The sequence below is a fragment of the Crotalus tigris genome, unplaced genomic scaffold, assembly GCF_016545835.1.
Source record: "Crotalus tigris isolate CLP2741 ecotype Arizona unplaced genomic scaffold, ASM1654583v1 scf7180000024342.5246164, whole genome shotgun sequence".
NCBI classification, from domain to species: Eukaryota; Metazoa; Chordata; class Lepidosauria; order Squamata; family Viperidae; genus Crotalus; species Crotalus tigris.
The window spans coordinates 1,190,290-1,216,445 of NW_024100512.1; the positions used below are offsets into that span (position 1 = coordinate 1,190,290).

Here is a 26,156-nt window from a genome sequence, read left to right on the forward strand (position 1 = left end):
GCAAAGTTTGAACTGATGGGAGAGTATTGGGATATGCAATAAAATGGGCAGATGGAAGTATTAAGAATGGGACACCACAGAAACTGATTTCTAGAAACCATTACACCAAACTGGGTCTCACAGTTTTTCAATCCTCAGCTTTTTTTAAAAAAAAAAAATTGAAAAGGACCAGGACTGCTACTTCAATATTCTTCTATGGAAAAGAAAGCAATCTTGTCATGATGGTTCTGAGCTATCTTTGGCCTATTATGCCCAGACTCAAATCAAATTTTCATCATTAGACTGTGTGTGCTATCCTAATTTTTGAGATCTGTGCTACAAGCATCTTAATATACTGTATGCCTTATCCCAGTGGTGGCGAACCTATGGCACGGGTGCCAGAGGCAGCACTCAGAGCCCTCTCTGTGGGCACGTGCGCCATCGCCCTAGTCCTAGGCCTTCAGCTGGGTTTTATAAAACCTTTTCACTTTAGGCCTCCGCCACCGTGTACAAAAAAAAAAAGTTTCAATCAATCAGTCAATTTTAACTTCTTGCAGGAAAAAAAAAAGATCTTGCAAAATTGGAATTGATTGATTGACCTTTTTAGTCCCACCCAGTCTGCTGTTACCACCGCAGCCATGCCCACCCAATGGGCCACACCCACCCGGCACCCGACGATGCATTTTGTGTTGCATTTTGGGCACTCGGTCTCTAAAACTTTCGCCATCACTGCCTTATCCACTGTGGCAGGACACAGAGATATTGAAAGTTAAGGGGAAAGAGTGGCTTTGCATTCTCACATACTGACTAAAATCAAAATGTGGTCTACTGAGTTTTGTGTTTTCCACATTTGTGGATGACTCCAAATCATCAACATGAACTTGAAATTTGCTAGAGATAGTATCTGGTGTCTTACCAGAGCTTCTGTTATCTATGACTTATGAAAGATCTATACAACCACCACAGACATAGAACTGCAAAGCTATCCAATGAGGGATACTAGATAACAAATGTGGAGACCAAATCTCTTATGCATTCAACCAGTGAGTTATTTTAAAACTTTGATGCTACCGAAATATCACAGAACATTCTTTAAGGCTCATAATAGGTGCCTTTCCATCAGCTTTCTAGAGGACAAATTCAAATATGTGATTAAAATGACCCAGTGGTGGGATTCAGCTGGTTTGCACCACTTCCGCAGAACCAGTAGCTATTTTTTTGTTGCCCAAGCCCAGAATGGACTTCCAGAAGTGGCATCCACACAGAGAACCGGTTGTTCACATATTTGAATCCCACCACTGAAATGACCCCTGTGGATCAGGGACATTGAAACCGTTAGCATGTCCATTCTCATATGGAATTTATCTCACATTTCTCATGTGGAACATTTCTCATATGGAACTTTTTTTTACTTTCTATAGGACTACCAAATCTTTCTGGGAGCTCCCAGAATTATATTTTTCTCATTTTAGCAGACAAACACCTTGATATCATTTACAAAATACTGCAGCCAAATATTCTAACGGAAACTCCATCTCTGTTGTACATGGCATATTATACTTTCAGACAACTCTATTGTATTTTAAATGTATCTCATTTATGAAAAGCATTATGGAACTGGTTATTCTGCTCTGTGGTTGATCAGAACCAGTATCAAATTCCTGCAGAAATTCACAACTTCTGCTAGTTTGAGGACCACAAAGGTTTTATGAGTCATGTGGGGAATCAAATCCAAAAATATGTGAGGCCAGGATTTGACTATTTGGAGTGCATGTGGAGTTTTTAAGAGGAGCACTTGAGTGCTTTAAATCTTATGGCAACTATTCCCCTCTTAAAAACACCTTAACACTCCAAACTGTTTAAATTTTATTCATGTTGGGAGTCACAAAACTGGACGATGGTGAGAGCCCTGAAAGTCCATTTGTACACTGGGAAATACTCAAAACTGGTTCAAACTTATCAAACTGAGAGTGTTGCTTTCTGTTCAATACAGTAATGCCATGGGAAGATCTGAAAACATATAAATGGTTCACACTAGAGATCCAAAGTGGTCCATTTTGTGCTTCATCATATGTTTCTAATTTGCTTTTAACAATTTGAGACATTCAAAGTGGCACTCATTAATATAGGTGCAGCAGACACAGATTGTAGAATCTGTAACACATGAGAAGCAAGCATGATACATGTGAAGGAATGTCATACAGTACAAGAAATTCCGAAATCATTGACTGCTGCGGCCATAGTGATTACATGGGGATAAATGGCATGCAATTACAAAAACCTGCCAAAAGCAGGAAAACTCAGATAAAAACTTTTAAGCGTTACTTTCTACCTCAGTTCTGTTGTTTCTCATATTGTCTATTTTTGTTCACATAAGATCATAATCTAATTCTTGAAAAATTAAACTTTATGCAACATTGGAATTCTAAGAAAGGGATCTCTGGAGAAGAGAAAAAAAAGTGTTTTCAGTGGCAGTTAATTCTGCATTGATCTTTTTATGTTGACATATCTCTATCATCATTAAGCTGGTGACAGTGTGAAGGACACAATTATTTATGTTCCATCAAATTAGTCAGTAATTCAAGTCCCTGACGAAATCTCTAGCCAAAATAGCTCTCACTCCTGCAGAATGTGATTCTAATATTATCAATTTTTCTTATTATCTAAAAGGGCACAGCAAAGTGAGAGAACTTTGAGAAAAAAAGAGATGGTCACAAGACCGCCATCTTGTATTGATACATACAAAAAATTCAGATAGGGTTTTTTTTAAAAGATTTTTTTGAAATCCCACCTTTATTAACTTTTTAATAAACAATTCAAGCTGAGAATATAGCTCATATTCCTTCCTCCTCCTACTTTCCCCACAACAAAAACAACCCAAAGAGGTAAGTTGGGCTGAGAGAGTATACTTAGGTACCAATAGATATTCCAGCAGCAGATGGAAGTGGAACGGGATCATTTTAGTAATCTATAGGTGGACTGAGTCCTCAAGCACAAAACAGACAGATGACACAACTAAAATATTCCAGGTCACGTAAACCATAGACACAATTTCTTCATCAAATTATAGAATCACCAAAGTTGCTCTATTCACTTTTTCTAACAGATTCTTCTGTTGCCCAGCAGGCACTAGATAATAATATCTATTTCTGAAGAAAATAACATAGTGTTTAGCTCAGTGTCTAGTTTTTACTTGGAAGCTTAAGACTGATATTTATAAATAGCAACAAACCTATAGGAAATTCCATAAATGAAGAACTTGGTGTTACCTTATTTTATTGCCAGTAGATTTATTGTAACATTAAAAGCTTCTGAAAGGAAAGCAATTAATCTGGAAACCTATTTGTTTTAATCTAACACTAAAACTGGTTTTAGGTTTCCAGTCAAGAAGGAAAAAATGATGTTAAGCTCTACACTTTCTAAATGTCTAAAACCAATCTCCTTGAAAAGGAATAAAAATAATGTGTAGATGGAACTGAGATACATTACAGTCTTCCAGTCAGTTCTTGCCAAATGTAACGGAATGATTAATACTTTGCAAATCATTACATTAAAAATCTAACAAAGCTGACTTTGACACAGCTTGCAAATTATGAATTACTGGTAATAAGACTTTCAGGATATTTCTTAATATATTTTTTAAATAGAAACATCTGATATGCTGTATTTATTTCATTACTCTTTCCAATTTATCCTTTGGATTATATGCATTAGGCTAAGAGAACTGGTTACATTTATTTCAATGACAGAAAGATATCCTCCTAAAATTTATCCTGAGATAAATTAATTATCTGTGGAAGTTAAAGATCCACTATCAGCTTTGCAAAATTGTAAAGACAAATACTTCATAAAGAAATAAAACAATTAAGTACTCATTTTTCAATTACTTTCACAAGATCAATCTTCAGCAAACCAAATATTATCAGAAATCACAAAATATAAGAAACCATAACATGCCTATCAGATTTTCTTTACAAAAAGAAATGTTCCAAATGAAAGCTAAGAAGGAACCCCTTTTAATATTAGTCCAAAGCTGTTTTAGCTAATAAATGTGACTGAGATTTATAGCATCTGAATAACAGCTTCAATGCCCTCAAATATCATTACAGGAGACATATACAACTCAGGTAACCCACTGTAGGTCTTCTACTCTTCTTAGCACAAGTGAACTTTAAGAAGCTACTTACCATGATGTACGACCCCCTTCAGCCCATGGATAATAGGTTCAAGTGCTGGATTGTCCCTCTGACTGACCTAGATGTAAAGGATACGTGCTTGGTTAAATTTATTATGGCATCAGACAAAAGAATCTCACTGCAATCTTCCAAAAGAAAGGAAGAAAAAGAGAAAAGATACTCTGGGCAAGTTACTTAGTTCAGATCTTTAAGATAATTTCTTCTCATCGAACAAGGAATGTTTAAGATGGATAATGCAACATAGCAGACGAAAGGGGCTAAATAAAAATAGAAAAACAGCACTAAGACTTATATACTGTTTCACAGTGCTTTACAGCTCTTTCTTTTTTTTTATTGAAAAATTTTTAAAAGTTTTTACAAAAAACAGAAAACAACAATAGAACAACAAAACAAAAAAAACCACAGAATTAAACAAACCAAAACAACCCTCCCCCCACCATCCCCAAACCACCCAGACCCTCCCCCCCCCCGGAGCTTCCCAGAGCAGAATATAGGCTTAATTAAAAAAAAATTAAAAAAATTGTATAAAAAGAAAAAAAGGAAAAAAGAAAGATTAACAATAGAATATATATATATATATATATATATATATATATATATATATATATATATATATATATATAAAAGTTATAAAAAAGCTAAATAATATTTTTTATATCCAATTTAAATTGTATAAACTTTATCCATTTGTCCCAAATAGCAAAAAATTTCTCTTGCGATTGTTCTTTTAAGAAAGCCGAAATCTTTGCCATTTCCGCCAGGTAAGATACTTTAAAAAACCACTCCTGCAAGGTGGGCAAAGATTCCTTCTTCCAGTATTGTCCTACTAACAACCTTGCGGCTGTGATCAGATTCAACATCAATATAACCTCCTTTGCATCACAATCAGTAACTATACCTAACAAAAATAATTGTGGAGTAAATTTTACCCTCTTTCTAAAGATTCTCTGAACATTCCACCATATCTTAATCCAAAAAGCTTTTATATTTTTACACGACCACCAAATATGATAATAGGTGGCATCCAAACAACCACATCTCCCACATTTAGGCTGTAGGTCAGGATACATGAGAGACATTTTTTGTGGATCAAGGTGCCATCTATAAAACATTTTATAAAAATTCTCCCTTAAATTCTGAGCTTGTGTAAATTTCACATTCCTCACCCAGATAATTTACAGCTCTTTCTAAGAGGTTTACAGAGTCAGCATACTGCCCCTAACAATCTGGTTCCTCATTTTACCGACCTCAGAAGGATGGAAGGCTGAGTCAACCTTGAGCTGGTCAGGTTTGAACTCGTTGCAGTGGGCAGAGTTAGCCTGCAATAATGCATTCTAACCAGTGTGCTGCCACCATGCTCTTGAATCAAAAGAAAGTCATTAACATATTAAGCATTATCATCACATATCCTAGCACAGTTGAATAGTTGATAGTGCTTCAAGAAGCAATGGATGGAAACTAATCAAAGAGAGAAGTAACCTAGAACTAAATAGAAATTTCCTGACAGTTAGAGCAATTAATCAGTGGAACAACCTGATTGCTCCAACACTGGAAGTTTTTAAGAAGAGACTGGACAACCATTTGTCCGAAATGGTATAAGGTTTCCTTCCTGAGCAGAAGGTTGGACTAGAAGACTTCCAAGGTCCCTTCCAACTCTATTATTATTATTATTATTATTATTATTATTATTATTATTATTAATCATTGCACAGTCAGCCAGATGTTCAGACTGGATTTGGCATTTTTGTCTACCTATTGAGTTTTTACCAAGGACCTGGGATAGGCAGATGTGGATGTTTGATGTTATTACAGATCTCGTCACAGGATAGAAGCAGTTCCTAGTAAGGCTGCCTTTTGCAATTGACTAATAGCGAATTTGTCAATGCCAATTGTGTTCAAGTGGTGCTCCAGTTGTTTTGGGATTGCACCCAAGGCTCCTATTACTATTGGTACTATCCTTGTTTGCTTTTCCCACAGTCTTTCTATTTCTATTTGTAGGTCTTTGTATTTTGTTATCTTCTCCAGTTCTTTCTCATTTATTCTGCTGTCTCCAGGCACTGCCACATCCACTATCCAGACTTTTTTGTCTTTCTTATCGACAATTGTTAAGTCCGGAGTGTTATGTTGCAGGTGCTTGTCTGTTGTTGTTGTTGTTGTTATTGCATAGCTACACATAAAAACATCTTAGATATTTTTACATGGCTTAATTTGGAACAGCTTACAACCTGGGATGATGCCTTAATACCATTAAACAGTACCATCTGCTTATTCCAAGTTCTTGGGTAGGTGAATAAAAATGTCAAATTCAGTGTAAACATCAGGCTCACTGTGCAACCAACCATAATAAACATGTAGTAAACAATTGCAGTAACAATGTACAACTCAAAGCAACTTTATGAGCATTGTGTATAAACAAGGGCTAAGACACCTGGTCAAGCACAAATGCAACCAGCTATCCCTGGCATTAAATGGTACTTGGCATACAGTTTCTTAGATGACTGTGGAGAGGGGAAAAACCTGGTAAAATGCAAGATATGCTCACCAAGTGCAATGGGGGGGGGGTAAGGGGTGGGGAAGTGTCCTAGGAATGATGCTGTTTAGTAAACTAGAGAATAGAGAAAGTCTGCACTAGGTTTTAAGTCATCATCATTTCCTATGCTACACAGAACATTGTCTGCTAATGATAACAACAGTTCTGCAAAACTAGGAAACACACTGTTGTCCGTATTCCACTAACTCGGAGATATATGCATTGCATTGACACCTACTTAACATGTCCTTTCATTCTGTTGCTATTACCAAAATGTAATTGTTTCCCATATGCCAGTATAGTTGGTAGAAGGAGATAATTAGGCATAAATGTGACCATGCTATTTCAGTGTTACTAGGCAGGCATTACATATAAGTGTACGGTGTTCATTTGTATCTCACTCATAATTCATGAACACAACTGTGTCTACACTGACATCTCAAGGAACTGGCAGATGTGATATCGGAGCCACTGAACTATATTTTTCAAAGATCCTGGAACACAGGGGAACTACCAGAGGACTGGAAAAGAGCTGATGTAGTTCCCATCCTCAAAAAAGGAAAAAAAATGGATCCAGGAAATTACAGACCTATCAGCCTGACCTCAAAACCTGGGAAGATCCTGGAAAAGATAATCAAACAACAAATCAACGAACACCTAGAGGCAAACAAAGTCATTACTAAAAGCCAACATGGGTTTGTCAAAAATAGATCATGCCAGACAAATCTTATTGCATTCTTTGACCAAGTGACAAAATTAGTGGATCAGAGGAATGCTGTGGAAATAATTTACTTGGACTTCAGTAAGGCATTTGATAAAGTAGATCACAACCTACTACTTGACAAGATAGAAAAATGTGGGGTAGACAGAACCACCACCAGATGGATCCGTAGCTGGCTGACCGGCCGTACTCAGCGAGTGGTCCTCAATGGAACTGCATCTATATGGGGGGAAGTGTGTAGTGGGGTGCCCCAGGGCTCTGTTCTGGGCCCAGTACTCTTCAACATCTTCATCAACGATTTGGATGAAGGGATAGATGGGGAACTCATCAAATTTGCAGATGACACCAAGCTGGCAGGAATAGCCAACACTACAGAAGACAGGCTTCAGGTACAGAAGGATCTGGACAGACTTGAACACTGGGCACTAACTAACAAAATGAAATTCAATGGTGAAAAAAGCAAGGTTCTACATTTAGGCAAGAAAACCAAATGCACAAGTACAGCATAGGTGGCACCATGCTCAATAGTAGTAACTGTGAGAGGGACCTCGGAGTCCTAGTAGACAATCACTTAAATATGAGCCAGCAGTGTGCTGCAGCTGCCAAAAAGGCCAACACAGTGCTAGCCTGCATTAACAGAGGGATAGAATCAAGATCACGTGAAGTATTAATACCACTTTACAATGCCTTGGTAAGGCCACACTTGGAATACTGCATCCAGTTTTGGTCACCACGATGTAAAAAAGATGTTGAGACTCTAGAAAGAGTACAGAGAAGAGCAACAAAGATGATTAGGGGACTGGATGCTAAAACATATAAGGAACGGCTGCTGGAATTGGGTATGTCTAGTTTAACGAAGAGAAGGACAAGGGGGGACATGATAGCAGTATTCCAATATCTCAGGGGCTGCCATAAAGAAGAGGAATTAAGCTATTTTCCAAAGCACCTGAAGGCAGGACAAGAAGCACTGGGTGGAAACTAATCAAGGAGAGAAGCAACCTAGAACTAAGGAGAAACTTCCTGACAGTGAGAACAATTAATCAGTGAAACAGCTTGCCTCCAGAAGCAGTAAATGCTCCAACACTGGAAGTTTTTAAGAAGAGACTGGACAGCCATTTGTCCGAAATAGCGTAGGGTTTCCTGCCCGAGCAGGGGGTTGGACTAGATGACCTCCAAGGTCCCTTCCAACTTTACTACTATTACTATTACTATCTCTCCTACCCCATCTATTTGTGCGGAGATATGAATAGATGGGAATGTAAGACAGAGTAGATAAGACCCACTCAAAGCAGCCACAGAGACAGAAGGATTTGCCCTGGAAGATTGCAGCTGATGCAGCACACAGAAAAAATGCCTTAAAAACATTTCTAAGAAGAATCAATAAGAAGTGAGAATTGAGGCACTGCATAGAATGAAACATTGTGCATGGTGCATTATGCATCTGTGGGACTGATACTTCCATAAAAATGACAGAAGTAGAGTTGATCCATGGAAATACTAGCCACATTCCTTTTATGTAGATGACCCATAAACAAAAGGGGTAGAGCTTGTGTTGCATTGGAATCACAATATGTTGATATCCCCTGCATATGTCTCTTAGAGTACACTTCCCCTCCTTGATCCTGTTGTGCTTGTATGTATATAGCTTTAAGTAATGAACAGCAACAGTGATAAGGCTGCATTTATTTGTTATCTTTCTTGAACCTCTGGATAAACAATGAGTAGAGTTAAAGGTGTAGTAAAGACCCCCCCCTTATGATCCCCCGTGTGAAACTGTACACTTCATTCTTGCACAGAAAAAGATTATTCACTCCTTGAATGTAACCCCTTGCTCAGCAGATTTGATCAATAGCGGAATTACAAGAATATAGAACAGGGCTTTTCACCCATTGTATCACTTTTAGGATATGGCAACATCCGAGTACCACCAGTCGCCTAGCAAGGTGTCAAAAACTTGATGACCAAAAAAAGAAGAAAAAGGTGATAAAGTACAGGCAGTCCTCGACTTACAATAGTTCGCTTAGTGACTGTTCGAAGTTAAAATGGCACTGAAAAAAGTGCCCCCCAAGGCACAGCCGAGCAAGACACCTGCCTGCCTGCCTGGTGGTGCTCTTCCTCCTGTCCGAGGTTTTCATCAGTTGCCAAACATCTGAATGTAAATCATAAGACCCTGGAAATGCTGCAACATTCCAGCTGATTGGTGCTTCTTCTGGGCTGAGCAGAAGTACCAGGATCAGTGCTGCTTTCCAGCTGATTGGTGCTTCTTCAGGGCTCAGCAGAAGCACCAGGATCAGCGCCGAGCTACAGCTGGAGCCTGGCACTGATCCTGGCACTTCCGCTGAGCCCTGACAGCCCTGCAGCTCCAGCCATCTCTCGCTCAGGCTTGTGTGATGCTGCCACCAGTTCAGCTTATTCCTCCCCCCCGCTACCACTTTTCTAGGATGGTCGCGTACCACCTGCCAGGTGCCAATGTACCACAGATGGTACCCGTACCACTGGTTGAAAAGCCCTGATCTAGAAATCCATTAAGCCTGGCTTCATAGTTACAGAGGAAAAAAGAGGAGAAATTGTCAAGAGGGAAGAATGAATATTTGAGATATCATTTATATGTGCATATAATTCACTTGGATGGAGACAAATGAATAACTCCCAGACTCAGTACAATGTCAAAATAAACACAGTCTTCAATTTAAAAGCACCATTACCCTATTTCCATTGCTAATAAGAACTTCCCATCTTAGGGTAACTAGCACAAAGGTAAAATGAACCAGTAGCATTTATTTGCTAATCACTTTTATGATTAGCTTCAATTTTTGTTTCTCAGCAAACATACTGCTTATTCTAGGCAAAGTAAAGAGCCAGCATTTTGTGTGCTGAACCTCCAAGGTCCCTTCCTTTCCTTTCCTTTCCTTTCCTTTCCTTTCCTTTCTTTTCCTTTCCTTTCCTTTCCTTTCCTCTCCTCTCCTATCCTTATCATTTAACAGATCATACTATAATTTAATTCACAATGAATTATGTTCAGGTTTTTTTATAACCTGCAGTCAAAATGATAAGTGGACAGATTCTATTATATTGTATTGGTTATTTGGGGATCTCAGAAAGTGGCACCAGGATCCTGGATTGAGATAGTCCTGATTCAGCTTTTAGCTGACTGAGAGAAAAACAATGGCCCTTCCTCATTTACCTGCTAAAATGCTATAATTTTAGTAATAATAATAATGCCATTAAAGGGGTATATAAAAAGCTTTCTGGAGATTGAGATGTTTGACTAGGTGATGAAAAGCTATCACTCTATGAGTTGATCAGCGCACAAGAGAAAAAAAATCCTTATATGGATGCCAATCTGGTGAAGGCCCAACTTTGTAATTTTCGAGCTTTAACATCTGTAAAGGCTGGAAGATATAGTTACAATCTTCTGAAGAGCTAAGGTAGAGAGAGGGGTAATTGGCATAAAGTGCTATTGATTCAGGTCTACGGAAATGTGGCATTTTACTAAGTCATAAAATATTCAAAAACGGGCCAAGCTATTGTTTGAGGTGGGTGCAGTGGGGAAGAAGAAAACAGCAAAAGAGAGTTTCTTTAAAGTTCATTCCTCCAATAATTCCATTAGATTAAAAAAGGAAACAAGCTTAAGAGCTGCAAAACAGATTTTTAGCTAGTTTCACTGCCAGCTGGAAGAGAAGGAATCAACTGTAAATTATTGAAAAGACATGAGAGTAAAAAAAAAAATACACCCAGGTTTTTTTATTTTGAATTACAGCCAACAGCAATCCAAAGAAAGAAACATACAAACACACTGAGATGGAGAAAAAGAAGAATACCAGAATAGACATGTCTCCCTAGCTTCTCCAGAAATGCAAACATATCTGTTGATATTGAGTTCTACAATCAGCTCAGATATAGCAGGAAAAAGGAACCCACAGCTCTAGTAGAAGTAGGATTTTGGCCAATGAGAATCCTGAAAAGAACATGACATAAGGCTACCACCAATAGGCAATTTAGGTTCCCTTGATTGTAAGACTGAAGAAGATGCTTGCTACTACGTTGTTCTCAGTTGTGAGAAAGTATTATCATTCAGTTCAATGAGCAGCCACAGTTGGTGACAATCCCCCTTTTTTTCCAGCTGGTTACGAAATACGTGATTCTCTCCCAACGCCACACTAAAGCCACACTAAAGATTCCGACTGTTTTCGATGAGTCATAAATTGTGAAGCAATTGCTTTCAAGCCCATTAAAAGTGCTCCAATATGGGATTATAAAGCATTTCACAAGAGGCAAGAAGAATGCCATCACCTAGTCTATCAAACTCTGAAAGGGCAGGCATTTTCTACTCTAAAAGAGATGGCTATAATTTCGCAATGCTTTCCTCTCAGAAGTGAATTATAATTTACTTTTCTTTCACTATGCAACATTTGGCCCTTGACTTGGAAACCAATAATCTTCCATCTTTCAAATCTTACCCATCTGCTAAGGAGAAGAGCCAAGATAACTGCCATGCCAAGAATGGAACAGGAAAAAAAAAAACCCAGCTGTTTCCTGAGTATCAATGCAGTGATATTCCAAGACTCTCTTTTGAAAACTCTACCCAGTCTTTTCTTAAGACATAGGTGGGAAACCTTTTCAGCCCTAAGGACTTCATCAGGCTCCATGGCAGCAGCTGCTTTCACACATCAAAAAAATGCAAAATCCGCTCCCTCTCTTATGAACTTATCTGGATTTCTGCTCTCATGTGGCTTTTTACAAAAAGGCAGCGGCATAAACAAAGCAAGAAGGCAAATAAAATAAAATAAAATAAAATAAAAATAAAGTAATAATCCTCAATCATTTCCTCATTGCATTTTGTGACCCTGCAGGATTCTTGCTGCCAGGAACAATGAAAAACTGTGATCTAGGACAGGAGATTGAGAAACGGGAGAAGGAACTCCACTGCCATCATTAGAAACAGGATCACTAGGAGATGGGAAGGTTTGTTCCAAGGAATCCTGTTGAATTGCTTCTCCATTAGTAAAATATGCCCCATTTTTAAAATAAATAAATCAATAGATTGAAATTTAATGTTTGCTGCCTGCCAGGTTCCACACATACATAAGCTTACATGTGTTCAAACAGACTAGTTACTCAGGGAACTATTATTTCTAAGTTCTAATTAAGGTTCAATTCTCATTCACAAGCATTAACACCAGGGAACAGCTACCTTAAGATAACAAGTTCAGAAGCTATAGATGCTAGATAGGTAAGCAGGCTGACAGACCACATAGTCTGTTCAACAATTCATAGTACTAGTGTATAGTTGCTTAATAAACTTAGAAGCTTATCAAACTTCAAAAAGAGAAAAGACTAAGAAAGTCTTTCTGAAGCATTTTTTGAAGGAAGGAATGGTAGGTGCTCTGATGAACACAAAATTGCACAGCAACGGGATAAAGTGAAGTTCTGGAACTAGTGGGAAAAGTAGACTGTGGAGTGAAATTTTCCCTAAAAGGAAATGGGGAAAAAAGTTTGCCCCTAATAATTTCCTTTAGAGAAAAAAAAGAAACGGAGTTACCTTTCTGTCTAATTTTAAGCATTCTCAAAGTATCTAATGTCTTTGTTAGGCATAATCCAGATTTTTGCAGTCCAGAAATGATGATGAGCGGAAACAAATAGAAGCTAAGTTATTATTAAGAATCCTGGAGTCAACCAATTTGTTTTAAAAACATAATTAAAGTAGGCAGTTATGGCTGGCTGCAATATTTCCTACAGATGTTCCCTTTGATTATCACAACCTTTTGAGTTCAAAGTTAACCAACGACAGGATGGGGCTTCTCCCTAGCACAAGAATGGAAATGAGGGGAAGTTAAATCACGGAACGAGGCACTAATTCTAGGTTGCTTTGTAAAAAGAATTTGATGTTTTCTTTAAAGTCAAAGTTTCAATAGAATAGAATAGAATAGAATAGAATAGAATAGAATAGAATAGAATAGAAAGGGAGATCTTCTAGTCCAGCCACCCGCTTAAGTAGGAGAATCTATACCATCTTAGACAAGTGAATGTCTAACCCAGTGGATCTCAACCTGTGGGTCGGGACCCCATTTGGGGTCAAATGACCATTTCACGGGGGTCGCCAAACCACGCTGTCTGCCATTTTTTTTCCTTTTCCCTAGCTGTCCTACTCCCTCTTATTGGTGGCCACACCCACTTGGGGGTCACCACAACATGGGGGACTGTATTATGGGGTCACGGCATTAGAAAGGTTGAGAACCACTGGTCTAACCTCTTCTTAAAAACCTCCAGTGATGGATCACCCACGATTTCTGGGGGCAAGCTGTTCCACTAGTCAATTGTCTTCACTATCAGGAAGTTTCTCCTTAATTCTAGGTTGCTTCTCTCTTTGTTCAGTTTCCAACCATTGTTTCTTGTCCTGCCCTCTGCTGCTTTGGAGAATAATGTGACCCTCTCATCTTTGTGAAAGCCCCTCAAATACTGGAATACTGCTATCATGTCTCCCCTATTTCTTCTATTCTTTAGACTAGCCAAACCCAACTCCCGCAGCCGTTCTTCGTATGTTTTAGTCTCCAGGCTTTTGATCATCTTAGTTGCTCATCTCTGAATTTTTTCCAAACTCTCAACATCTTTTTTGTGATATGCTTTGGCAAATTTCTGTTTAGTATTTGTTTTGCTCTTACTCTTATCTCAGAAGGAGGCAAATGTAATAAAAATTAATAAAAAAAGGAATTAAATGAACCTTTCCGTCTGCATTGGCCAATTCAACAGGTATAGCTACTCCCAATGCAGAGGTAGGCAATGTAGTCCATGCTTCTTAAAAAATTATTCCAAAATCAAAACATAGCAACCCAAATTCTGCACTATAAGCATGACTGAATTACACAAGCACAGAATCCAGATTTTTTTTTTAAGAAGGTCTTTGCTAGAATGGTAAATCTGAGATTTGCTTTGTCTTGGATTATTTTTTTTTTATGTAATCTCAGGTTCCTTCCATACTATTTATGGAGAAATTTGCAAATTTTGATAAATATCTTATTTCAAAATGGCCAGAACAGCATTGACAACTATCCTGTTAAGGTTCCGACTAATAAAACCACATAAAACAGAACTCCGAGGCTTGAAGTTTCCTCATATTGATTAATGGACTCCCCATCCGAAAGCCTGGCTTCCTTGAGTAACCGGCCCCCTTTTGTATTATCACTGGCAATCACCCGCACATTATCAAAATCAAATTTGTGTCCTGATTCTGCCTTGTACATCCAAATTTGGGAATACTGTTCCCCTCTTTTTAGGCCAGCCTGTGCTCATAGATCCTAGTCTTAACTCTTTTTGAAGTCTCTCCCACATAATTGCTAGGGCAATCCCTGCAATCGATCTTATATATGATCCCTGATTTTTCTGCAGTGGGGAGTGGATCCTTAGGTCTCATAATCTTAGACTGTAATGTTTGGTTAGGTTGTGTGCCACCCTCACATTGTAGGGCGCCAACAACCTAGCTATGGCCTCCGAAACATTACTGATATAAGGGAGGGTGACACGGACCGTCTGTGGTGGTAGTTCTTCTGTCCGTGAACTATTTGGGGGTCTGAATAGCATACTATGGCACTTGATAAATTTTGTTGGGTAGCCATTGCATCTGCAAACCTGGAAAAGGTGTTTCCTTTCCTCTATTTTAGCTCTAGCTGTGTTGCAATGGGAGTCTATTCTCTAAAAGAGTGTTCTAATACAGCTGGCTTTGTGAGCTACAGGATGGTTGCTGTCATGATGTAAAATCCTATCAGTATGTGTGGGTTTATGGTGAACCTTAGTCCTCAGGGTTCCATCCGGTTGGCGGTGGACCAAAACGTCCAAAAACGCCAACCTGCCGTGTTGTTCTTCCTCCTCCATAAACTGTATATTCACATACACTGAATTGAGTATGCTCACAAAGTCAGCTTTGTGAATTAGGAAATTGACGGACAGTAATGAAGAGATGACTAACGGATCGAGAGCTCAGCCGAACCCCCCACGTGGGGAACAGGGGAGGAACCAGCTTGAGAAAATGACGGAGCAGACATGCCCGAATGTACATCTCGTGCCGGCAACCTGGTTGAGGCAACAGAGATTAAGGGCTGACCCCCTTAACACCTTAGGAAGTGTTGCCAATATGAGTGGTGAAAGGGGGAAAGTAAACGTTGGAGGAGATAGCAGCCGTAGGGTTGATAAGTGTTCCGATGAGGGAGAGGGACTGGAGAATAGGAACTAAGACAAGATACTTAGAGCAAAGCTCCACGGTAGGAAGGATGACAACGGGAATGTAAATGACGGACAAAGAGGGGGAGAAGGTGGAGGGAAGTGTATTGAGGGGGAGCGTCCCAGGGAGGAGTGTGGGAGGAGAGAACAGCTTAGGGAGGTAGAGTCTATGAGTGATCAAAAAAGGAAGGCAAAGAATCCCTCTGGGTTACGGTCATACGAGGAGGGGGGAATGGGCAGTAACACACACACAGGCAGGAAAAGTAAGGAAAATGCAGGTAATGACATACAAACCACGACTAAAGTGCAGATTGGCTGGCTGGGACCCGTGACGCGATCTAGAAGCCGGGCGCAAATGGTGTCTCACCTATATAAGAGCTTCCCCATTGACTAGAACGTACCCTGACGATGTTGGCAGTTGCCAATGAAAGCTTGGTGTTTTATTGAATTAAAACTTTTGTAGTTTTGTAAAATTTCCTGGTGCTTATGCTTTTTAACTGTTTAATATATATAATGATGGTGAAAATGCGACTCCCGGGCATAAATATAAATGGAATGAATAAAGCGCGTTCACCAGGAGAGTTTAAAGTTAAAATAATTTAATTAAAGTATTTTACTATATTAAAAGGTTGCCAAGCTTTCGTTGGGAAAACTCCCCAACATCTTCAGGGCTGAGAGATCGTTTCTAATAAGGTGGTTTAAATGGGTTCCATAGACGTCTGCGCGTGGCTCCTAGACCGTGCTAGCATTCTCCGCTGAACAGCTGATAGGTGGGAGGGGGAATCGGAGTAAAGATTTCTTCCGTTGTTCTCTTGAGCACTTTTGTTCACATCTCCGTCGATCTCAGGGGGTATTGTTAAAGCTATGTTCCGCCCTCTCCCGGCAGCACTGGCTCTCGTTGCAGCGGGGGGATTTAGTTCGATGTCATACTGTATGATTGTTTCAATCATATTCTCATGGAAATGCACAATAATCAATAAAACAATGGAAATCACCCTTAGATGCTCTCAGACTTTAAACTAAGAAGCAATCCTTTCACCAATGCAAGGAAACATAGAATGCAATTGCTATTAAGCTGCAGTAAATAGCACCAGATCCTTTAAATTCAGCATTTGGGGCATATGGAATAGATACATCCAATATAAATATTGAATGTGCCTGCCATGCTGTTAAGTTCCTGATCAAACAGAGTCAGCCTCAAAATGCTACTGCTGAAAGATTAACCAGCAGGCTACAATTCCTAAATGAGACTTTCAAGGCAGGACTTCAGAGTCGAAATCTTCATAGAATTAGAATTAACATTACTTTATGAACACTTGAAGTTGTATCTTTGGGTTATTTATTTTGCCTATTGCATTATGTTTATATCCCATTTTTTCTTTGAGAGTTCCCAGTGGCACATCTGATTTCACATGGTAAGTGGCTCAAAATATTGTGATGTTTTGGACATGTTGAGCTTGGATCTCCAGATCTTAATCCAGTGCTTTAACCACTACACTATACTGCACTGGCTTTCTTACCATCTTATGAAAACTGCCTTCCCAAGAAAACCATTGACCATATAGTTATATAACTGCACCATTTTTCTCCTCAAACCAAGTAGGCCATGACCTGTTTTGGAATGTAACTAATTCTGTGGTCCTTGCTTAATCATCTGAAGATTGTGACTGAACTCATAGTTAAAAGTGCCCTCTCTTCGCTTGGAGGTTTTTCTCTATTTTCACAACTCAACGCTAATTAAAAAAAAAAAACTTGAAAGGAGAGAATATTGTTTCTTTTACAGAGTCCCTGACAATATTTTTTAAAAGACACTTACTGGCTGACATTTTTATCACCTAATCTCCCCTTAATCTAACTTGAGCAAACCTGCATATGAAACTCAATTGAAATGACAAATAATCATGTAGGGCATACTGAGTGCCTGGGTTGTTATTTAAAAACCAAGAAATAGCAGAGGGAATTATAAAAGAGGGGTGCTGGTGGAAAGTGATTCTTCTAAAAAGCTAAATCTCATTTGAAAAATATTGCTGTGACTTTGGTTAAAACAAACAATCCTTTTCTGTTGGTGGTAACTTAAACTATTACTAAGGCAACATTTCAAAGGTAAATGCCCCAAAGAGAAACATTGAAGCATCAAAAGAAGAATTTCTGAGCTTCTTTAACTTTCAGGTGTTGTTAGAGAATGCATATGTGTTATAGAAAGGTGCAGATGCCTGAGGCTTCTATAGCTACCTTAGAGATTTTCGTTCAAGTGTGTTCATTAAATAGAAACATAGAAACTGACAGCATTAAAAAAAAAAGCATTGGTCCATCGAGCCTGGCCTTTGAGTTGTTTCTTTCTGTGTGTTCTTTTTATTAGTTTATTTTAATTCATGCTTATTTTATTCATTTGTTTTTATATTATCATTTTCCATTTCATTTTACTTTTCATTTATTTTTTAAATTTTTTCTCAGATGATGGACATGTTTAAACTCAGTTACTGATGACTGACCTAATACCTCCGCTGGAAGATGGTTCCAAGCTTCCACCATTCTTTCTGTGTAGTAATACTTTCTAAAACTACTTTTAAACTTTCCTCCCGTCACTTTGAAGTTATGCCCCTGCATTCTTGATTTTTGCTTATGAAGTGCTTTGAGTTTGGAAAGGCAGGAAGTAAAAAGAACCTTAGCAGATTATGTTAAGTAGAATAATGACTATACAGTGCATTGATCTTCTTAGCAAGTAATGTATTAATTTAATTCACTTGTTGTAGCATTAGGAAGAACTTTTAAGGTGGCAATGTCAAAGAGGTTACAAATATTTTCCAGGTGATGGTAAAATGGCTTTAAAAGGTATTGTGTTTGTTAATATAATTTAGAGAAGTCCAAACTCCTTTGAAGATTGAGAGCCCTCAAAGAAATGTGGAATGAATCATAGTATTTCATAATTTCACATCACATCACATTACAAGGACACTTGGCTAGAAAAGTTGGTCTTCCTTTCTGTTTTTAGATTCAGAGCTGAAATGTGCAATCAGAACAGTTAGATGGTGAAGCTCTGATAGATTATATTTATATTACATATATTTATAAAAGCCAATGCAGCCTTAGGCTGCATCAACAGAGGAATAGTATCAAGATCATGTGATGTAATATGCAATGGTGAGACTACACTTCCAGTTCTGGTCACCATGATACAAAAACGATTCTAGAAAGAGTGCAAAGAAGAACAATAAAGATGATTAGGGTCTGGAGGCTAAAACATATGATGAATGGTTGCAGGAACTAGGTATGTCTAGTCTAACAAAGAGAAGGATTGGGATAACAGGATAGCAGTCTTCCAATATTTAAAAGGCTGTCACAAAAAAGACAGAAAGACAAGAAGCAACAGATGGAAACTTATCAAAGAAAGATCCATCCTAGAACGAAGGGGAAATTTCCTGACAGTGATTAACCAATGGAATCATTTGTCGTCAGAAGTAATCCATCACTGGAGGTTTTAAAGAAAAGATTTAACAGCAATTTGTACAATATAGAGTCTCCTATTTGGTCAGGGGGTTGGATTAGAAAACCTCCGAGGTTCCTTCCAACACTGTTATACTTTCCCCTAAGTAAAAACCAATCAATATGGCTTAGTGTGTACTGAATACCTTTCCAATAAAGAGGCATCAGAGCCAATTTCTGGTTCTTCCACTGTAAGCTTTCTGTCACGATTTCCATTATTTTGATCACACAACTCTAAGACATGCTACTGTCTTCTGATCCTTGAGAAGTAGTAACTGAGAGGGATCTCAGAGTCCTAGTGGTCAATCACTTAAATAGGAGCCACTAGTGTGCTGCAGCTGCCATAAAGGCCCACACAGTGCTAGGCTGCATTAACAGAGGGATAGAATCAAGATCACGTGAAGTATTAATATCACTTTACAATGCTTTGGTAAGGCCTCACTTGGAATACTGCATCCAGTTTTGGGCACTTTATAGGTCACTTCATTGTTACCAGATGGTAATGAAAATTACCTTACGAAGCAGGGGGTCAACAAAGACGCATCTGTAAGCACAATAACACCTATAAGCTCCTAGGGCAGTATGTTTGGAACCCTAAATTAAATAAAACTTTTCAATTCATTAAATCTCCTGAAATCTTGTTGATTTCTCCAACCTAGTGAGATGTTGACTTAGATATCTCTCATTCATATCATTCCCAATAAGCTTGTACGGTATCTTTTTTCATTTTGCAATGATTTTTGTACAAAGATTCTGAGTTGCAATTAAAAAGTGGCGGTGTTATATCCAGCCAGAGAATTCTATGTTAATGTCATATGATAATCCAAGATCACCATCTGACCTGTTTCTGTCTTATGCCAGCCCTATTTTAAACAGCTCAGATATAAGGGAAAGTCTAGCTTATTATGAGCTGGAATCTTTGCATAAATATCAGCATAAGATAGTGGTTAAGAGGAGAAGAAGCAGTTAGTTTGACTTCATTCACAACTTCATAAGCTTGACACCTTGAATACTGATCAACAATGCCACTGAGTGTCTCAGGAATATGTGATTTAAAGAATGCTCTTGCTGTAAAGCAGGGAGAGAAAACTGAACATTTATTCAAAGCAATTCCAACATCCTAGGATTGCTTTATTTCCTCTAAGAAAATAATACAACTTTCTTTTTCTCCCTGCATACCATCTACTTATTTAAGCAGCAGCATGCACCATTTCTCAATACGGCAACAGCTGGATTGGAAAAACTCTACATCAGGGGTTAACATTTTTACCAGGATGAAGTCTCCTTTATTATAAAAACAGCCACCAGCAATATACAGAGTTTTCAATACTTGCTGAGAGAGGATGGAGGAAGAGACACTCACAGAGGTCACTACAATGTGTCCAATTTTTTAAAAAGAGAAAGGCCAAATACAAGAACAGGTATTTCATTTAATCTGAAAGGGAAACGCCGTGAACATTTCTTAATAGGAAACCAGCTATATCTGTAGCTTCTTTGTCCTTAATGATGATTTTCCCAAAGAGATGAAAATTGCAGCGTATCTATACCTCAGAAAAGAATGACTGTTGCAACTCCAAAGTTTAAGTAACAATTATAACAATTTATGGAGCACTGCAAATACATGTCTGCAGATCCACAAGAAGGACTTAAGTGAGAAAAGTTGTTTGGCCTCCACACAACAAAAGCAATTGGGCCTGTTGATAGGTATATATGGATAGTGTGTTACAACTGCATTTTATAACAATTATTCTTGGCCCAAAGAACTAGAATCCAGAATGAAATGGGGCTTTCTTTTTAGTATACTTTTGCTAAGGTGAATATTCTAAATAATTTTATTCAGAACTGATGCAATCTTCCTAAGACTTCCTGGATGAGATTGGGGGAGTGAGGTTTGCATTTCAAAACATCCACTGCATGTTCACAGCAGTTCCTGAACCTAAGAGAGATATTCTCTCATGGCATCTACTGAAAATCACCCTTATTAACCTGGGGAGTAAACAGAACAGAAAAAAAAAAGATTCAAATTATGAAGTACAGGTAGTACTCGAGTTACAAATGTAATGGAGCCTGACCCATTACCACTCAAAAACCCATGGGAATGAATCTCGTAGCTTGAACGAGCTCACTCCCTTGCTCGTTAAGATGCACACGGCTCGTTAAGTGAACATGAGGTATCTCAGAGTGGGAAGGTCATGGAGGGCCTAGTGATGGAACAGGTCCCTAAGTCCTCTCCATCCCACTAAGATACCTCATGCTTCCCCCTCCCTTCATGCTGCGCCAGACTCACCTTAAAAAGATCCGTCTCCTCTCTGCTATGGTTCCTGCTGCTGCCCGGATCTGAGGCCCAGGGACCCTTCTGCGGCCCTCCAGAGGGCCATTTCTGGGCAGCAGCCTGGAAAAGGCCTCAGACACCCAGATCGGTCCTTTGCAGGGCCATGGAAGCATCCCCTGGCCTCAGATCTGGGCAGCAGCGGCCTGGAAAAGGTCTCAGACGCCCAGATCCAGCCTCCGGAGGCACATGAAAGCATACCCCAGCCTCAGATCCAAGTGGCAGCAGCCTGGAAAAGGCCTCCAGCGCCCAGATCCAGCCTCTGGAGGCATGCAGAAGCGTCCCCCGGCTTCGATTCTGTTCTCTGTTGCAGAGAACAGAGGCCTAAAGTACATGAGATCATGCAAGATCAATAGCATGAGATGTCGCACCACTAATCTCGTGTGATCTTGCATTACTTTAGATCTCCATTCTCTGCAAACGCACCGAAGGCCTGGAGCAGCTAAGAAAGTGAAGGACCTTGATCTTTGCAGGGTCAGTATTGAAGGCCTAGTGCCTAGGGAGACCCGGGGCAGGGGTGGGGAGGGAGGGAATAACCAGGGTGAATGTTGCAGTGCCACTGTGGTCGTTCGTAAGGGTGAATGACTGCCGTGGCGTGGCTACATTCGTAATTTCGAGATTTGCTCATAAATACTAAAGGGCGCTTATCATGTAACTTTGAACGTTCGCTAAGGGAACGCTCACAACTCAGGGATTACCTATAAAAGGATCATGAAAAGGGGCTTTCTCTGTGGTGGCCCCTTCTTTATGGAATATCTTTCTCCATGAAGTTCAGTTGGCTGCCACCCTGTTGCTATTCTGAAATGCCCTGTGGTTTTATCAGCAGGTCTGACAAATGGAGACAGAGTCAATCAAGTGGTTGATCTAGGCTGCATTAACAGAGGGATAGAATCAAGATCACATGAAGTGTTACCACTTTACAACGCCTTGGTAAGGCCACACTTGGAATACCGCATCCAATTTTGGTCACCATGATGTAAAAAAGATGTTGAGACTCTAGAAAGAGTACAGAGAAGAGCAACAAAGATGCTTAGGGGACTGGAGGGTAAAAACATATAAGGAACGGTTACTGGAATTGGGTAAGGAGAAATTTCCTGACAGTTAGAACAATTAATCAGTGGAACAACCTGCCTCCAGAAGCGGTGAATACTCCAACACTGGAAGTTTTTAAGAAGAGACTGGACAGCCATTTGTCTGAAATGATATAGGGTTTCCTGCCTGAGCAGGGGTTGGACTAGATGACCTCCAAGATCCCTTCCAACTTTATTATTATTATTTGTGTGGTTGCTCTCATGAGGGGTTTGGAGTAATTTTTCTCATATGGATTTTTTTTTTAATGTTGCAAGCCACCTGGAGTCACCTATGTGTGACAGCTATATAAATTTGTTTAATAAATAAATACGTATTACAGAATCTGGAAATATGGGATAGTTTTTTTGTTCAACTTTCTACTTTTTATGCAAGCATGCCCCACTGAGCCAGCTAGAGCTCCTTTTGCACCAATGTTTCTCAACCTTGGCAACTTTAAGACAGATGGACTGGAATACACAAAATTCTCAAGCAATTGATTTTTCACCTACTATATCTTAAAGATGCCAAGGTTGAGAAACACTGGTCTAGACAGGCAACAGGGTACACAAAAAATGCATGAAGTTGGAGCCCCCATTCCCTTCTCGACCTTCACCTCACTGCATTTGTTATTTGTGGCAAGGTAGACTGGGGGAAAGGTATGTTTGTCTGATATTCACTCCTGGCACTTGATACTGTTTTTTTGTTGTTGTTGTTTTTGTCCTTGTTTTAATTGGTGTTCTTCTCATTGCTTTCATTACCCGTTACAACATGACAAATCATATAGCTAAGAATAAACAAAAGAAACCTACTTTCCCTCATTGACATGATTGCTGAAATAATATCCTGGAAGCATTTTCCAAATGTACAAATGTAAATGCTGTTTATTCTTTTCTGCCCTTCTAAGGCAATCAGATAATAAGACTAATAACAAACGCAGCCCAGCTACTTAGCCATTCAGCTAATGAACTCTCAAAATAAATCATTCCAAAAACATGTTTTGATTGTGAACAGAAGCACAAGTGCAAAAACAGCCCTTTTTCTTTGGCATATCCAACGGCAATTAGAGGTCAATCTTCTCTCAATCATCAGTTCTCTGCCCCTTTCAAAATAAAATTCAAATTCAAGTAGGCATACACCATTCATAAATAACTCAAGCCAGTGTAATAATTCAATGTTATGTTATGTATCCCTTCTTTATATGCCTTTCTTCCAAATTTCTGTTCTCTTATAATGCCTGCATTTAGATGTGAACCAGTCCATGAAGCTTTACACAAAATCACCATAACTCTGGACCTACTAATCATATGGCCATAAGAACCGGCATTACTTTCCACTGTGCTTCATCAAATGGAGAGCTGTTAAACTGAGAAATAAACAGTTCAGTTGCTTGAATTCAGAGTGACAGACTACATTGTTAGTATTTGTTCAAATATACACATTGTTCAATAAGTAATAGTTTAGTCGCTAGACTCCTATATTCAATTTTCATTAAATCTAATGCAAATGAAACCAAATGCAGTTTTTGTCTGTCTCTCCATCACTCAGCACACCATTTAAAGTGTTATAAAAATCGTGCATTCTTGCCCTAATATAAGATTATTTCTGTGAGTCCTAAATATGGAAGTTGGTGAATTCAGTTGTTATCAAAAATGAAATGGAACTACTATGAAAAGGCAAGGATGGCTATACAATATGGGGACTAGAGGCTATACTATAGGTAACTATAAGGATGGCTATACTATAGGTAACTATAAGATGAAATACAGCTGTTTAGAGAGAGAAACAAATAAGAACATCACAGACACTTGTGATATTTTACTAGCATTACTTAGGCAACTCTGGATGTAATTAATCTAGGTACAGCTTTAATATTTAATAATTTAATATGACAAGTTCATGTATCTAGGTGCAGTCCTGAAACAATGGTGAGGCATATATTTCAAGTAAAGTCATAATTTGAATTTGGTCAGACACTGGGACTTGTCCATGGTTTATAGCATAATGTGAGACAGCCAATAGACTATCATGGTGATTAAGAGAAGAGCAATTGAGGTTTAGACCCTATTAGAAATCTCTGAATAACAATACTTTGGTTTACAAATACATTTAAGAGATTGCTAAATGGTTACTCTAGTTTGACAGCTTTAATTTCCCTCCTTGATCAGAAACAAGTGATTCAGATTGAAAAAATTAATTTTTTCTCTGGGTTTGAAAGGTAAATATAGCATCTGAGGAACCCATAAAATCCAGCATCAGTTACAGTGAATTGAGTATGATAAAGTCAGAGTAAATAGATAAGAGAACTGAAGCCAAGAAAGTTGTATGAATAGTTGAGAGCAAAAACAGTTGAGAGCAAAAAACAACTCATGCACTGTTGGTTTAGTACTGGTCTGCAGCAATTGCAGCTTGTGAGTAAAGAAATAGTAATAGGCTTAGAAAGATCTTGACCAATGAATATCTGCAAATAGGACAAGAAAACTCATCATCCAGACTCACTGTATTAGTGAGATGGGAGGCATAGAAATTTAATAAATGAATAAATAATAAGTTGGGAATTTGTCTCCAGATGAATTGTGATCCTCAGATGTTTGATCCTCATTTCAAAAGAAGGAAAGGAGAGAATTTTGACTTTGGGATTTGAGGATTAGATTGGATTTGACCAGAGAAATATTATAGCTTTTTTTTTTAAAAAAAAGCATATTTACATTTGATAATTTACTATTTGTTAGATGAAATTAAGAGAAGAACATTTTATGACTTTTAAGCACATTCACCATTTTTTAAAATTTATAGATTGATTTTATTTGTTTAAACTGAGAGAAAGGTGGGCTATATTGTTAATATCTCTGTACTTTTGTTATATTTGGTCACTTTTGTTTTGTTATTCCCTTCTCCTTAGGTTAATTTGTATTTTAATATTTGATGTTGAAATCTAATAAAGGTATTGTTCCAAATATGAATTTTCAAAAAGCAATTGGATTTTCTTTGCTTAGCTTGAAGACGTTTCACTTCTCATCCGAGAAGCTTCTTCAGTTCTGACTGAATGGTGGAGAATGGAAGGATTTATATTCTTTGCAGTCATCTGGTTGTTAGCACTCTTTCTGAGAGTCGTTGAGGCCACTTGGAGGTTTATCTGTGCTCAGGGACACCTGAATTGTACAAATGGATGTGGAGCCTTTATGGAGCTGTTGAAAGGCCTGTGTTGTAAACAGGAGATAGATGGTGTAGTATCCCTCCCCCTCTGCTGAGAGAGGCCTGTTCGATCTGAATGAAGATGGCCTCTTTGACCCCTCTTTCAAACCAATGGTCCTCTCTGTCCAGAATATGGACTTTGCTGAAGGAAAGAAGAAAAAAAAAAAAAAAAAAAGAAGGAAAGGGAGAAAAAAATCTCTGGCTCTCCCAGAAGCCAAGATATGGAGCAAAATGCATAGCCAATATACCACAGATAAACATATATACAATCCTGCCTCAGTCAGTTTTCATTAGAAAGGTCATCACTGCTTGATGTCTCTGTGAAAGCGTCTGACAGGCAGGCTTGATGTGTGCGTTCAATGCATGTAGAAGAGGGCTTCCCACTTCAAATACAAGAAGTGTGGTAATTGTATGTGACAATATTGCAAGAAGAATGAGATG

General features: G+C 38.6%; 1 protein-coding gene across 4 annotated transcripts in view; it reads right to left on the reverse strand.

The window, feature by feature from the left end:
• The window catches only part of PTPRG (protein tyrosine phosphatase receptor type G), a 780,345-nt gene that overhangs the window by 170,391 nt on the left and 583,798 nt on the right, over positions 1 to 26,156 (reverse strand). For all 4 annotated transcript variants that reach the window (XM_039326607.1, XM_039326608.1, XM_039326606.1 and 1 more), the window contains one exon: positions 4,167 to 4,233. In XM_039326607.1, the coding sequence (XP_039182541.1) occupies positions 4,167 to 4,233 (67 nt within the window). The remainder of the gene's footprint in view (positions 1 to 4,166; positions 4,234 to 26,156) is intronic.